This window comes from Haliaeetus leucocephalus, unplaced genomic scaffold, assembly GCF_000737465.1.
Source record: "Haliaeetus leucocephalus isolate CR32 unplaced genomic scaffold, Haliaeetus_leucocephalus-4.0 Scaffold92, whole genome shotgun sequence".
NCBI lineage: Eukaryota > Metazoa > Chordata > Aves > Accipitriformes > Accipitridae > Haliaeetus > Haliaeetus leucocephalus.
In genome coordinates, this window is record NW_010972528.1 from 16,217,991 (window position 1) to 16,234,589 (window position 16,599).

General features: G+C 37.0%; 1 protein-coding gene across 1 annotated transcript in view; it reads right to left on the reverse strand.

Moving 5' to 3' along the window:
* ADAMTS18 (ADAM metallopeptidase with thrombospondin type 1 motif, 18) overlaps nucleotides 1–16,599 on the reverse strand; it is a 78,149-nt gene that overhangs the window by 12,110 nt on the left and 49,440 nt on the right. The window contains exons 13-17 of the mRNA XM_010585160.1: nucleotides 15,701–15,831; nucleotides 15,447–15,570; nucleotides 13,973–14,217; nucleotides 3,179–3,320; nucleotides 1,487–1,613 (exon numbers count right to left, since the gene is read on the reverse strand). Coding sequence (XP_010583462.1) covers nucleotides 1,487–1,613; nucleotides 3,179–3,320; nucleotides 13,973–14,217; nucleotides 15,447–15,570; nucleotides 15,701–15,831 — 769 coding nt within the window. The remainder of the gene's footprint in view (nucleotides 1–1,486; nucleotides 1,614–3,178; nucleotides 3,321–13,972; nucleotides 14,218–15,446; nucleotides 15,571–15,700; nucleotides 15,832–16,599) is intronic.

The window sequence follows — 16,599 nt, forward strand, 5'->3', positions numbered from 1 at the left end:
ACGCAATCTAAAGAAACTGCTGAAGCAGGAACATGGGGCTCTCGTGTCACGTGTTACCATTATTTAAACCTTATCTCTAGCATTTTGTGGTCATAGTGTATAATTTGCCATTTGGATTTTGTGTACTCTGTTGTAATCTTTAAATTTTGCAGGAAATTCCAAACTATTACTGGACTATTTTTTACTATGTTCAACATATTGCAAACTATGGGTTTTTAAGTAAAAACAAAGCCACTGCAGAACATACACATCTTTTTGCTTTGCTCCATCATCCTCTTCTGGTTTGGGGGAGATGAGGAATGCTTCCTATTAAACTTCATTAAGTGTGTTATTTTATGAAGTATGAGAGTGGGCTTAGCCAATTGCTTTTACCACTCATTGCTTTTATCACTGCAGAGTAAAACCAGCAGATGACACCAGGTCTAGAGCCTTCCTCCATTTCCTCTGCCTTCTGTTGCCTGTGTGCTTCAATGCATCTTCAGCTGTCTTTATTTCCCACTGAAACACTCTTAATTTTTTCAACATATCGCTTTAGAAAATCTCCTGTTCTGGAAGTCAAAATGTCTTGTCCAACTTAATACAGTTTTTCTGTGTCTATGGAAGTATAAAATTAAAATAATGCTAAGGTTGCAAAGTCAGGAATCCAAAAATGAAAAAAAAACAGCAGAAGAAAGGTGGACAATGTGTCCTTAAAGGCACCCATTTATATTCTAAGCCATATAATACTGTGTTTAATTATATGAGCACACAACATTTTTTTTTTCCAAAGGACCCCTACTACAGCTACTATAAATCAGTGTAACTCCCTTGTTTTTAAAGGACCTGTATTGATTTAGACCAGCTGGATTCTAAATGCTTATCTATACGTCAATGTCTTCCTTTGCATCTCACCTTTCTTATGTCTTTTAGAAAATAAGATTGTTCACATAGGCAGTGTCTTCATATTTATTTTTGTGGGCATCAGGAGCACTGCTGATGATTTATTTGGTTTATATAGTCCTCTTCTTGGTATCATAATACTCTGTGGGACATTGTGTCCAAAAATCACTAATTACACTTCACATGATTCTTTTAACCTAATCTAATATGTGGAATCTGAGTCATGGGGCCAAGCTTCCACACGGGGAGTAGCACTTTACTCAGGAAATGGTCTTATTGATTCAAGGTGAGTAAAGGTGGCAGAACAAGCCTCTAAGTAACTTAGATTTACTCAGTGTCACATAGCTAACCCCAGCATGGTGACAGAGCTGCAAGCAATCCTCAGGAGGTCTTGCTTTGCAACATTAGAAATACCGCCTCTATTATTATCATTGGGCTGAAGCCTACACAACTAACATTTTTAAACAATTACTGTTTTACGTTACAGAATAAAAGTGGGTTCATCTAGCAGGCTATACAATTCTGTGTGCCTATCAGAGAGGACTTCTTTTGTGGCAAATTCAGTCATAAGGCACAGCAAAAAGGTAGAAAAATAAAGAGAACTTACTATGCTGGGCAGGGATTAGTATTGCATAGTTTTGTTTCAGTCATAGGCTTCGTCCTTGGGCCACAAAAGGAGGAATTAACTCGTGTACGATGATCTTCTAAGCAAACTGCTTTTGCTGTAATGTGTCCTATGGAAGTATTAGAAAAAAGTACAGTAAAATAAACATTTACTCAAAATATAGGAGAAAAAGTAGTAGGGAAGAATTTTAACTAAAGAAGTCCAAGCTCATCCTTGGTATAATTCCCCTGACTTGAAATAAATAAAATAGGATTTAATTTGGCAACATGTTTTTAACATTAATTTCCTTCCCTGTAACACAGGTACTACTGAAGTCAGATGAAACATTTTAGTTATAAACAGTGTATTTGCATAATCTTCCCCCAGCAAATATTAGCAATTCTTCAAATCCTAATTCCTTGCAGAAACTAGCAGTGCTTGCTTAGAGCTCTCCTCATGTGCTTGCAAACTGCAGCAAAACATTTTGCAACTTTTTACAGTATATCTTTATAGACTTCAGAATTCTGCAGGTTCCTGTACCTAAACTCTATCTACTGTCAACATCAGGACAGATTACAGAGAAGACTATGAATGCCTTAAGAGATGAAGTGATTTTATAGTTTTAACTTTAAATTGAGATGTATCATTCACTTCACACATGGTTCATTGGGCACAGCAAGTCAAATTTGGAAACATGGTTGTTTCCATCATCTTTATATCCATGCTGCATCCTTCATTTGTTTTAAAGGGAAGTAAGAAAAATACAGTTGTCATATTTTATGTCTGCAGTGCTCCTGCTGGGTCTTTCTTCCATAAACAGTTTATTGAGATGCTGTGAAGTCTGACAACACACCAGCAAGATATTCCTGAATTTCACCTGGACTTTTTTGCCAGGTCACAGGAAGAGAACGTGGCATTTCCTTGGTTACCCAGTCCTATTCTTTGGTATTAAAGACAACTGCATCATAAAGTCTTACTTGTATGACCTATTTCCAGTTTAAAGGCCACTAAAATTTTAATTCTCAATTCTTTTTGCAGGACTTCCCACATGCCAGTTTTCTGCTTTCATTACATCCCAGAATTCCTTTCAGTGACAGAACATCCAGGATCTAGAAGAACAAGTAGATGGTCTGTGCAAAGCAAATACCTAGAGGAATATGGTAATAAGAAATCCTTAGCTTATAAGGAATTTCAGACTCTGACCTGACAGAACTCAAATATTTGAAATTAAACAGTGAGAAGATCAGGGTGCAGCTGTCAGTAAAGAAAGGTCTTGATAATGTTTTAGTCTTCAATTACTCTCTACAGATAAGATAAATTTTACACATTATTTAGTATCTTTCTATGTTATGTTCCCAAATTACAACATCAAAGCACGTATTTAATTCACACATTACTTCAACAGCAAGATATCATATGCATATGGCTTGACCTAAAGAAAAAAGACTGAGTCACTGTAAGTGACATGAATTGAGACTGTCAAAAAAAAATTTATTTTTTTTTTTTTACTATAAAGGAAGTATGAAGGTACTTCATCTATGTTATAAGTTGTCAGATAAAAAAATAAGGACCAGGTGTTCAGAGTAACCCCCTGTATATATTGATACACATTTGCAAAATTAAAGGATGCTGAAATGTTTGAGATGCTTTATAAAAATGAAAAAGAAGAGGATTGGCAATTGGAAAGTTACCTACCACCACCACAAGTAGCTGAGCACTCTGACTGCACTGTCACCCAGGAGTAGCTATGTTTTTTGACAGATGTCTTGTTTTCATTGTTGGTTTTGGAAAATGTATATTCCCAAGCAATCCCAGGATTTTTGCCTTGGAACAGGATCTATAGAGGGGTATTTGGGGTTTGTTTAAAAAGAACAAAGGAGAGGGGGTAAAAAAAAAAAGAAGGATTCTGTCATTCTGAAGGAAGATGAGCTAAACATGATACACACATATTTATAGACAATATGTTTGTGAAATAATTTTTAGGAGACCTAATTTTTCTATAAACTAAAAACCATCAAAGTAATTCCTAAACAGCAAAGCATTTGCATGGACTAACACCTGCAGGTCATGTAACAGAAGAGTGCAGAAATACATGGTTCAGCGTAACACTCCTTTAAATCAGAAGGCATTTGACTGGATTGGTGAGGCAGAAATGCCTTCAGTAGATGTGAAGTATCATCCAAAGACTTTTGGCAATGCAGTATTAGTTGCTGCCTCATCCCAGCTCTCAGTGCTCTGCTCCTGCAACTGGCCTTTAACAACTGGGTCCCTGCGTTCACTGGGGGCTCAATGGCAGGTGCTGGAGTTTGCCTGTGGCAGTGCAGTGGCTGGATTGAGGATTTGCAGGTGGGAGAAATTTCCTCTCTTTTAGTAAGCAAAGTCCAAGCTAGCTGATCCTTCCACAGTGCCTTTTATGAATGAAGAAGCCTTTGCCCATTAAGTATGCAGGACTCAGATGCTTTACTGAAAGAAGCTTGAGCAAAGCAGTAGTAGAGCCATGTGAGGACTGGGAATAGAGGTGGTTAGAGATGGCCTCCTCAGTTCTTGAGGCTGAGGGTATATAAAATAGATTTTTTTTTTTCTTGTAAAAAACTTTTTTCTATGCAGACTGGTGATAAATTTTGTTTGGAAGACCCTCAGCTGGTATTTTTCTCATGATGATTGAAGCTGATAAAGCTTCAGTCCAGGAGAGGACCCATCCCTGGGTGTCTACAAGGGAAGAAGGATTGGAAAAATCTTCTATTCATGATTTTAGCATAATGTGTTAGAAAATTTCTAGAAAGTGTGATTACTGACTATAATAACAATCTTTCTCATTTAACTTAGGGAACTTAGCTCTTGGGGGTGTACTATTTTAGTGGTGAACTATATTGCAGTTTTCATGTAGGCAACTTTCTAAAATTCACTGTATTCATTTCAAGTCTGAATTATAATCAATGCAAGATTCATTAACATCTGACACATACCTAAATTTGGGGAGAAATTTCTAGTTAACATCTATTTTAGAAACTTCTTGGCAGAAAAGTGCATTTAGATTCAAACTTAATAGAAAAAGTGCAAGAGCTTACAGTTACAGACCTCTGCTAAGTTTTAATTCTTCACCAGTGTGGATCCGGTCATAGTAATATAAAGAGCAGGTGCGTTTAACCTCGGTTCCTAAATACGCTTTTTGATAAGCACTAGCATTTCAAGTACATTTTCAGTCTATGTTAATGATTACCATTCAAAATATTAATAAAATACCAGTCAAAGTTCACACAATGCTTAACCTGAGTGCTTAAGCAATCCATGTAGGTAGAACTGATCTCTGTATAGACTGGTTTCATAAAATAGCAACAAACTTGCATTTATGCCGTTTGAGACCAAGAAGTATAATAACATTTTGGAATGTAGCCAAGGGTTTTAAAGAATTCTGAAAATGTATCTATTGGAAAACAGAAATTACCCATGACAGTCAAAATTCAGACCAAATTTACATGATCTCCAGCTCAATAATGGGAACACATGAAGGATCTGGACTGCATACTGTTTACTTTTCTAGAAGAAAGGAAAACAGATGCTCTATTTTCCATTCTTAGTAGCCAAAAATTTTATTTCAGTCAGCGCATCTCAATAATGACCCAAACTGAGAATACAGCAATTAGGACTGTAAAAGGCAAATAATTCTAGAAGAATTGGAGAGCACGGGCCTTCTTATTGGAAGATTCAGACTGAAAGATCCTCCAAGCACAGGTAAATTAAAGTATTTCACGTAAAAGTTTTCATCTCACCCATCCAAGCTTAACTCATGAGCACCTTAGAATACCTGTGAGATTACAGCAGAAATAGATCTGAGAGTATTACTGACCTCTGTATTTTTACTGAATATTCTTGATAGAAATAATATTACTATATATGCTTTAGGGGTGAGTCATATATGTATGTATATATCACAACTATTTTACAAGAAAAGGATTAAAATCACTCTGAGATTAGAAAACATTAGAATTGAGACTGCTGTGCAACTCCACTCTGCCCTGCACAGATGCACTGTGAATCTCCAGATCTCATACTGTCTTTCCAGAAAGCCTCTACCGTGTCCAGCGCTCACAGCACATGGTGCTCACTAATGAGCTTAATACAAAGTTTCCGTATTTTACTTTATGCTCATTCATCAATGTGCAGTTCTGTGCTCTATTTGCTATGCTCTATTCAAACTGTTACCAGTGTAACTTTTTTCAGGACCTTTCTTTTTTCCTTGGCTATTCATCACTATCTGATGTAAAAGTTTTCTAAGATTTAACAGCCCCTTCAGATGAAGGAAAATATCTCTTCTACATGAATTTTTATTATTAGAAAGCTGTCCAAGTGCCGACAGCAAAAAGTCCAACTCTCTTAAAACAGCTGTTCCACAGTCACTTTGAATCTTGAACCTCAAGTCCATGGGCATTACAGTTTCTCGAAAAAAACAGGTTGTAATAATACATGTTCACTCTGCTGTCCTTCTCTTAAGGACAAACTGAGACAAATATCTAATGTGTAAAGTTTCAGAACATGTGCTTAAGGAAGAAAATAGGGTGCATTAGCCTAATAAGAATTGAGCCCTAGAAAACTATTCTTTAATTAAAACAATTCCTTTCCTTGTTCTTACAGACCAGACCTCAAAATGCTTTAATTTGCTTTTACTCATTGGAAGGTCCTGCAAGTCCAAGGTATTAGCACAGATCTCAGCATCTTCGGCAGCTAGAAACAATTTCAGAAACTAGCTTTATTTTCTTCTTGTATTCGAAAAAATCTGGCTAATGTATGAACAGTCAAAGTCAGATTTCCTCTTTCATGGTCCTATGAGGATTCACTTTCTCCCATTTCAGTAGGTGCTCTGTGTTCCTTCAACTGCAGAGGCTGAAATTCTATCTGGCCTTTTAGTAAGTCATGTGTCAAAAGAGGAGGAGGTTTTGTCCATGCCTCAAGTCCTTGTGTAAGGGTTAGCCTTTGTCTCATTTGAATCTGACAGCTGTCATAAAACTGTGCTATGTCAGTGGCCAAAAAAACAGTAAAGCTTAAAACTTTTCTAATAAAAATATCTTGACGTATTAGACTGAACACTTGTCTTCTGAAAGTGCTCTTTACTTTGTGATAGTAGAGGCAAGAAACAGAATTAATGCATCCTGAACCACAGAATTCAGAACACAGAAGAGGGAGGATGAGAAGGTAAAAGTGGCAACCAGTTTTACTCCTGTTAGAGCAGTATTCTGCTGCTTCAACAGAGTGAAGGGAATGAAGAGGAAATGATCTCAGACGAGTTAGAACAAGACACGTTAGTATCTATCACTTCAGAGAACAACCACACGATGATGTAAGAAACTCGCAACCTCCAGCTGAATGAGTGCCCGTGGGGTAAATCCTGCAGATTAAGACCTTGGGCTACACCGCCTTCTTGCGCATTGGAAAGTAGACGCAATTATAGCAGGCAGATGAAGTGAACTTCCTCTCTATTTCCTGGCCGGCAGGCAAAGCTAGAGCCCCTTCCTGCCCAGCAGACTACAAGAGGGAATGTTTACAAAGCAAGAGCTGCATCACAGTCAGGTCTCTTCCTCCTGTATCATCCCAGCTACATAGAAAAAGGGCAAAATCAAACTCTGGAAAAGTACTGGAGACAAAGTGTTGCAGGGCACAAAACCATATACTTTAAAGTCCCTGGCACTCAGCTGAAAAATAGTATACAACATATAATGTTCAACCACGTTTTCATCAGGAATGCAATACTATTGCAGAGTTGCAATTTTGCCAAAGTAATGAGCATATAAAAAGTTTTCTATCGGATTTTCAAACGTTCATTATAAAGCCCTTCCTTAACAACCAAATAACTGAAGTCTGCATATACAGCCAAGTTATCAGACTTACAAATTTGGAAAGACCTCCAGTGCTAGTCTACTTAACTGGATGCATTCCAGCATCTTTTCAGCCAACTGGCATTTGCTCCCAAATTTACAGCTGGCAAACAACCTCCTTAAACATTTCCAGTTCCTCAATAGAACTGTTTAATGTCTACCTTTAACACACCAACCACCTGACTTCAGACACAACACTCAGCAGCTCTGACCGCAGGGCGCAGAGTTATAAAATTTACAGCTTCTTGAGTTCGAAAACCACAGACTCTATGGCTGGAATCTGCCAGATCTATTCTGAAGAAAAAGAACCGTGGCTTTTGCTTAGGGCGCAAAATGTTAAAACAATGGATAAATTGAATTCTCCTGAGTAAAGAACCTTTTCCTTTTGCTGCTAATTTTGATTTCAAAGTTAAACCAATAAATTTTCTAAGTTAGCTGTGCATCTGCTCCTTTGTTTCAGATTATTTTTTTTTCCCCATGGATATTCTAAGTTTCCAATAGAATACTCCATTTTGCAGGTCAAATTTTTAAAGAGTCTATCAACATTGCTTTGTTATGATTGACTCTGTACTTTTCAGGTGTTTTTTATTGTAAGATGTGTATGTGAAGTTTCTTGCAACACACTGAATTAAAAGAGATTAATTTACACAAGATAAACTCCTCTTTCTTCCATAATAGTCTGTCTAATGTATAAGAAAGCATACTAATGCCTGGCATGTAACAAGCTGAAAAAATGACTCATTATCTCTGTGAAGGACTAATAAACATTTATAAATCACTTAGAGAGTGAAGTTGAGCATAGAGAAAAAGCCAGGTAAAGTAATAGCTACTGTTTACCCATATGTGCTTCATCTATTTTCATCTTTACTCGTTCTGCATGTGCATAATTTACAAAATAGGCATGAGCCCAAACTTTGAATCCCAGCATACATGGCAGCTTTGATCTGAGTCTTCCAATTGCATCTACATTTCCTGGGTCACTCCCGTGCTTTGTAAGTCTTTGATAATTTCTTTAGGTGGATGTAACAGAGTTAAGCTATCTGCAGTGAGCCATCAATTACACCAGTAAGGGCAGACAGAGAAGTTTGTCTGTGTGGAAGACTAGTGCCTGGCTGTGTTATGCTTGTGAGACCTGCAGTTTTCAACCACTGTGAATCTACATGCTGTTTAATGAGTATTGTAACATCCAACATCCTAAGCCGGATTCTGATTTCTCTGTTCAATCAGGATTAATTCCATTGACTTTTATGAATTTACTCTGGTTTCAGAAGGGTAAATCTAAGCATGCAACATATGATGCTGGTGGAGAACCGTTTAAACAAGTTTTAGAACAGGACCGTTCTCTTGAAGGGCAGTTATTGGATGAGATCCTTGACAGTGGCTAACACCAGGAGCTTCAAAGGAAAGTGAGAGAACACCTGTTTGGAAAGCACCAGCAACCATTGGTTGCTTAAGCCAAACATTAAAACAAAAGGGGGTTTATCTCGTCAATATTTCTAAAGTCACTTTAAAGACAGTCTTAACTAAAAGCTTATGACAAACTATTGTTTTTCAAGAAAGTCCACTGAGGTCATTAAAAGGAAAAAAAAAAGAGTATCCTTGAAGGGTCCTGTATGATCTCATTTCTACTTCAGCTGTTTCAAATTTATCTTCTGTTGTTATTGTGTCTCCATTTTTTTACTGTTAACATGCTAAATGTACAACTTTCAGGGATACTGTCCAGCTAATCTCTCCTCACTAAAGGAGAACCCTTTTATCCATTGTATTGTATCAACATCTGTATCTTATAAGTACATCTTAGCTCTCTTTAGCTTACTTTCTCTTTAGGGGAAATCAGTACAAATTTATCATCTAGTAGCTAATAATAAATGTAATGCTTTATAACTGCAGCTTGGCTTTCTCTGCATGGCAGCTAGATCATCAGTAAAGTCATTCCACCTGGCCTCCTTTCTCTTTTTTTTCCCCTATTGATAAAGAGGAAGTGATTTACTGGTTTTAATTAGACATATTCCTGCCCTGAAGCTCCATTCACCTTCTCTTACTGTGAATGTCTCCCTCTTTGCAAAGCATCCTTTCCATCTGTTACTTACTGCTGTCAAACTCTCTTTTTTCATAAATATTTCATAATTTCTTGATTCAATAGTTCACCAAGTTTGAGGTAAACTTCAGTGAGGATACTGATCCTATCTTGTCCTGAAAAACTTTACAGTGCTTTCTCAAATCATATTCAACTTCTCAAATCGGTCAATTTTTCATCTGTTTATTGATAGAATGGAAAAACAAATTATTAAACTCTCACGTTTTTAAGCTAGTTTATCAATCCCTGGTGATGCAGTATTTTTCATGCCCACATAATAGTTCAGTTTCTTTTGCCCTTTCAGAATCTTTCCCATAATTCGAGAGAGTTGTGGAGGGTGACTGAATATTTCGACAAATGGATGTCACAAGTGAAGCTCATACAAACTCTGTATTGCTAGAGCAGTGTGATGGCAATGATGTCCCTTTTGGTCTGCTAGCCTCTTCTGGAAAGTATTTTCAGCAGTTAGCGGTGCCCACTGGCAGCCCTTATTTGCAAAGCTAGATAAATGAATGATGAATTTACTGTTCGTTTCTCCTCAAGGTAAATATTTTTCAGTTAACAGGAAAACACTGATGAGGTCTTAAAATTGAAAGTGCTGACCTTAGATTACCTATGACCAAATGACAGATAAATGAGCTGAATATATTCAACTACATTAAAAAAAAAATTCCAGCATGTTTCCATTTAAGATGAGAAAATTATGCTACAGAAACCGTATTTTAAAAACCTGGTATTAATTTCTGATCCTACATTATCATTTAACTATCACATTTCTACCCCTTTGAGCATTGTCTGTTATTTCATCTAACCTGAATCTGAACATTTCTGGAACTGCCTTCTGAATCTATGAATATTTTTCATTTCAGCTTTTATTGGTTTCTACAAACCCACAATCACTAAAGTATTAATAATACTAACTTCAGAAGGATACAGGTACAGAAATTCTGAAGGGCACTGGTTTACTGGTTTTTGCCCTCCCTCCATCTGTGAAATTAATTCTTGAACAATCCAGAAAGGGTTCTGATGAATTCTGAAGTCTCATCGTGCATTTACACTTCCAGTAGTTGTGGTCAGGAAATACTAGTCCTACATACTTAATTCCACATTCAGCTCACAATGTTCTCCTCCTTCTCTGAAAATATTTGGCCACTATAGTCTGTATTTTTTCTCCCACAACCTAGTTAAATGACAGATTCACTGCCCTTTGTCTTCTTTGGTATGACTCATTCCCATAATTACATACATATAATATATGTAAATATATAGATGTGTATTTTTTTTTTTTATGAAATTCCAGGGTAAATAAGAAAAGCACTCTATCAGTCTTTTTCTTGTCTCCTATCCATTTCTAAATAGTGTTTGGGACTGCAAATTCTGATTAAATGATACATGCTCAGCTGAACTAGCGAAAAACCTTATAGAAAAATAGACGCATAGGAACACACTGTACAACAAGATATAAATACGAAACATTTCAGGGAACTGCAAGGCTGCACTTGTGATATGCAAGACAATAGGGAATGTTAAGGTTTTTTTTCTTATTTGGGTTTCCTCCTTCTCTCTTAGTACATGCTTCAGATGTCTCCTTCAAGAAAATATTTTGGTGAATGACTGCATTTCAAAGGGAGTGATTGCCTTGAGCACAGACTTGCCAGACCTGTCTGGACCTGGAGAGCACTGGTCCCATCCTCTCCTGTGAATGTTGCTCAGAGGACGTGCATAACCTGAACTTTCTGGATACGTGCAGGCTGATTTGCATTCAGAAACACAGTTGAAAACCTGGACCGCTTCAGTCACCACACAAATGTCTAGCAAAACTATGACTACAAAATTAAAGAGGCACAAGCTGTGTTAATCTGTCTGTCAGATCATAGTGGCATGGCAATAAATACACCTACAAAACCTTCTATTTTCTGCCCACCTGAATAATAAAAGTTCCTGTATTTTTACGTGTGCAATTTATTAAATTTCTCAATACCTGCAGTGTGCATTTTTACAAGGGCTTGCACTGAATTCTTCTGGAAAAAAAACTAATCTAGAAAATAAGTATTAAATTTCTTTTTAATACAACCTAATTAAAAAAATGAAGAAAAAAATATCTGAAGATTACAGGAAGAAGTTGAGGTCCGAACCCTGGAAAGCCTTATCTTATTGAAAACCAGTGTAATTGGATAAAAAATTGCTGGCAGGACTTCTTTTGTATGCTGCTTTGAAAACTACAGATGAGATGATAGAAATAAAAACAAAGCTACAATGTAGTATGGTTAAACACTCCCTTTTTTCAGTCTTCTATCAGTTTCTGGTATTTATAGTTGAAGTAGGATTTGTTTCATTATTACTGCTGCAAACAGATCTTCAGCAGTATATGTGTTTTCTCAGAAAAGCATATTACTTTAGTTTTCACTGGCATTTTTGCTGCTTAGAGTTACTGGTAAATCATAAATAATGCAGATCTCTGAACACACAAAATTTTGCATTTTTTTCAGAATTCAGCTTGTTGAATGTTGCTTAAGTTATTGAAAGGAAAAAAAAAAACTTAAGTACAGCTCATAGATACATATAATTGGGGAATACGTAACTGTAACATTTTCAGTTGTTAGAATCCCTAGTTACCAATGCCAGTGGTGTAGGTATTTCGATAAAAATACAAGGGAAGTTTAAATAAGCTCTCAAAGGAGCAATAGCCTCCAGTTAAATGTTAAATCTTAATAAAACTGTTTAGCATAATTTGATAGGATGAAAATAGAAGTGTTATTTGGCATTAAATTTTTTTCTTTAATCTTTATTCTGCAAAGTATGTGCACGATACGCAGCCAAGTAAGTCGTCTTACAGGCAATTTATTATTCATACTTTAGCTCTATAATAATACAGTTCAATCTACTTTCTATTTTGACAAATAAGATTCCTGAGAGTTCAGCTTAGCATTTCATAGTATTTATAAGTAAGTGTGCTTGTTTCTTTGGTGTAAGGCTACTTTGGAGATGGTTTGCAGGCAGGGAAGCATGTCTATAACTTGTAGACCAAGCTCTTCCTTGGACTAAAGCATCTCTATTAACATACGTACCCAAAATGAAAATTCTTCAACTGAGAAAAAATGTTTTAAAAAGGCATTGCAAATTGTGATAGTAATTTGTGAAAATAATGCCCTTAGCCCATGTCAAACTGTCCGTTCTAAAACACGTGTTCATCCTAAAGTACTTTAACATGTGTTCATGGTCCATGAACTTCAGTGGTTCTTAAAGATACATTTAAGTACATTACTCAGTCAGTACGAATAGCGGTAAGGCTCTTCACTATTCCAAATAAACACTTTACTGAATAGTTGTGAAAGTTTAAATAATCCTTGCAGAATATATTTCATGTCACAGTCTATACTTACTGCGTTTCTTAGTTTAACAGAACAAAGCTGTGTAAGGGAGACAGGGTGCAGAGTTCTCAGCTAACCCCTCCTGCTAAACTTGTGCAGAGAGCAGTTTTCAGTTACGGTGTTTTATGATGGGGCAAAGAACCACAGATTGCTGCCTCAGAGACCGAGTACAGCACTCGCTCTCATGGTCCCCAAGTGCACACCAGAGAAAGCTATGCGTTGGATAGTGAGCTGACCAGAGTATTGCTGGAAGGTGGGGGAAGGAATTGAATCCCTTCTGGGGAGGGCTCCTTGCTTCTCACAGGGAAGGATTCATCAAAACAGACATTACAGATGAGTTACAAAGCCAAAGATTTGCTAGAGCTTTCTAACAAAGCAGGCAAACTAAAGTGGCTAACAGGGAATAAAGACTTCAGCGATTCAGCCAGAATTGACCCTCAGATGTTCTGATGCATTTTAAAAGATAATCTACTAAACTAACCTAAATGCAGAAAGATATTTTTCTTAGAACAGAAGTATTAGTGGCCAATTTCAAAATTGTAACACCGGAACAAACCATGTAAGTACCACATTTACTTTCTAGTAAATATAGTTTCAACACAGGACACCTGGCAGACAGAGTAGGTGATACAAATTTGACTGGGAGATAAACATATATATAATTCATTACTTTAGATACTATCACCAATAAAACTGAATCAACTGAAATTACACAGGAGCCTATGTGTGGTACTTTGACCATCTGTGTCCCAAGGTAGATGTAAAAATGGCTACATGCGCTTGCAGTTTCAGAAGCATTATTTGAAATTGTTACCATTAGGCCTCGCCATAATGTTAGATTTAATTTTTAAATCACTCAGTTTTATTGTATACCATTTACGGGATGCATTTATAATCTCTATTACCATTGTGCAGCAACTGAGAAGTAATGCTATATGGTGTGTTTTATGCACCTTCCTGTTCATTGAATTTGTGACAGTTTACTAAACCTCAGACCTTGATAAACTGGTGAAAGGCCTTTCAACCTAGCATGACCACACAATTAAGTCTGAATACTATCGTGACTCAACGCTATTCTTTAATCTTGCTGAGAGCTACAGTGCAGAGCTAAAGCTGTCGTTACTAATTCTGTAATAGACATCAAGGGAAGAATAAACAGAAGAAAGCTTACTTCAAAGACCAGCGTCTCATTAGTTGGTCCTGCTGCATATAGACTCTCTGGATGGTTAAAAGAGCGTTGATAATCAAAAACTGTTCCAGCAAAAGAGAACTTTCCTGGCCAGTCAATTGTCCAGTCTCCTGTCAGGTAATACTTTTTACTGAGGTTGCGCACTGCAAGGTAGCTGGTGGAGATTTGCATTTCGTGGAGCTGTATACTGCGTGCTCCTGCTGGAATAGTGACCACAGCATAGTAGTCTGAAATGAAAGAAGTATGCAACAGTTTTGCAGTTGTCATACAGCTAGAGATGGCTTATCATTTTTGAGCCAATTTGAAATTTTTTGCAGTTTAAAAGATAGTGAAGACAGCTGTTCTAATCCACCACAGTTACCGTGTTTTCACAAGGAGAAACCAGCTCTGATTTTAACCCCCCTGTGCAGCCTGTAATCAGAGTAACTCTGAGGTATTTCAATTCCTGGAATTTTTCTTTGTGATTAAAGACAAGAAAAAGCAAGTTCACCTTAGAAAAATGCAGAACAGACTAACAGTGGTTTCACTGTAATCGTTTTACCATGCTTTCCCTGTAGCTCCCTACAGTAGTTGGAAGGTACTACTTCCATCATGGAAAAGGTTTTTGAGGTGAGATGCAGTGGGATGCAGAGAGCTTTCACAAAGCCCTGTATACCACTCGATCTCCCTGCTGTGAGCCATTGCGCTCTGAGCATGTAGAAATCTCACTCGTTCTACAGTCAGATGAGACACCACTGACAATCTCCAACACGTGCTGCACGCAGCTAATTTCACAGAGCATTCAGTTTAGATTTTTTTTTCTAGCATTGTATCTCTGCATTACTATATCCTAAATAATTTCCTGGCCTATATTACTGTAGTAGTGACATGTCTTATGATCAACAGTAAACGGATCCTCAAAATACCTCCATGAGTAAAATTATCTGCATTTTATGCCTGAGAAACTGTGGCATAGTGAGATTATTTCACAAGAAGCCTGTGACAGTCCACTAAAGAAAATTCTACCTCCCAGTGACTGGATCATCCATTGAATCAGCTGGACAGCTTCCAGTCAACTTAATTTGAAAATGGACATGGAAATACTGTCATGTTTGGCATTATTTTGTGTATCACTTTTTGTATCTTCTACAGTCCCATTTCAGTCAGAGCTGTTGACAGCTATTTTTTCACTCCCCTGAATCCTAAAATATCTTTTAAGAGGAAGTTCACATGTGAAGGGAAAATGTGGCTAAGAAGCAAGAGGAGTGCTTGCAAATTAGCTAATCAAGACTTATGCTCATAGCTTTCTTGTTACCAAGAAACAGGAGAAAAGTGAACTCTCCCCTCACTCTCCCTGTGATTTTCAGTTCACATCTGGACTTCTAGCCACTGCCCTAATGAGCAAGGAGTCATATATATTACATGGGGATACAGCAGAGCAATGAGTTGATGATCATGTGGGAACAGCTTTCCTTACCATTAGCTTTGTGCTGGATCAAGTATTGGCCTTTAAAGAACTTGCATGTTGAATTATCTCCTTTACAAACTCCACAAGCATCCAGTACAGCTTTGGAACCAAGTCCATGATCACACCCTACTTGCTGCAACCAAAAGGCACAAGTGAAGGACTCAGACACAAGAGAATTTGAAGAAACAGCTGCATTTTCCATAAAGGAGTTAATTGCCCACTTAAAAAAATAGACATTAGGATTGTAAGAAATTTTATCTTACTTCACATATTCCATCAATGCAAACATCGTATGTATTTGGAGAACACAGAGTTCCATCCTTCACTTTGCTGGACATTGCAAAGAAAAAGTCAAAGTCTTCAGCTGTGCAATACAATTTACATCTGTCTTCCTCTAGGGAAAAAAACCAACAACAAAACAAAAGAGACGACAAGAAAGTATTAGCAGACCTGCAGCACAGTTTAAAAAAAAAAAAAAAGGCACCCTGCTATTGTTTCTTCCTGCATCCTAGATGACAAGCTACAAGGGTTAATTGTGTCTGGTGACATATTAGGACCCCAAGATGGGCAGAAATATAGCCAAATACAGTAGCTTACATTATGTTATTTTAAAAGAACATGTGGGTTTGACTGTCCACACATAGAATTAAGAATTCAAAACCAGTGTGAAAACATGCACATTGCATTAGCTGTGCTGATGTGGCCCTCATTTCAGTTCCACTGGTTCACAGTTTCAAATTTCATTTTTTATTAAGAGAAACGGGAGACTGTAATACTTGTATTTAGTTTTTAGTTAAAATTTGAAAAAGATATAAGATGGCACAAATGATCAGTTCAGTTGAAAGTTAGGACTAGGGCCAGATTTTGCCCTAACAAAAGCACTTTTCCTCTAGAAAATCCCGACCATTATCAATCAAATTTCTTCTTACACAGAGATCGTGTGTTATGCTTATAAAGGGCTGATTAATTCTGCATAGACAAAAACAGTCTTGCAGTTGTAAATATTATCACAATTGCTGAAATACACAATTCTAATACAAATCATAAGTGCAACAAATAAAACAGCATAACAAAATTTTGAAGAATATGAAATTGGATTCAAAATAGTATCCTTTTATTCTTAACTAAGCAGCTGGATTTTCAGTAGTACTTTCTACAGAGG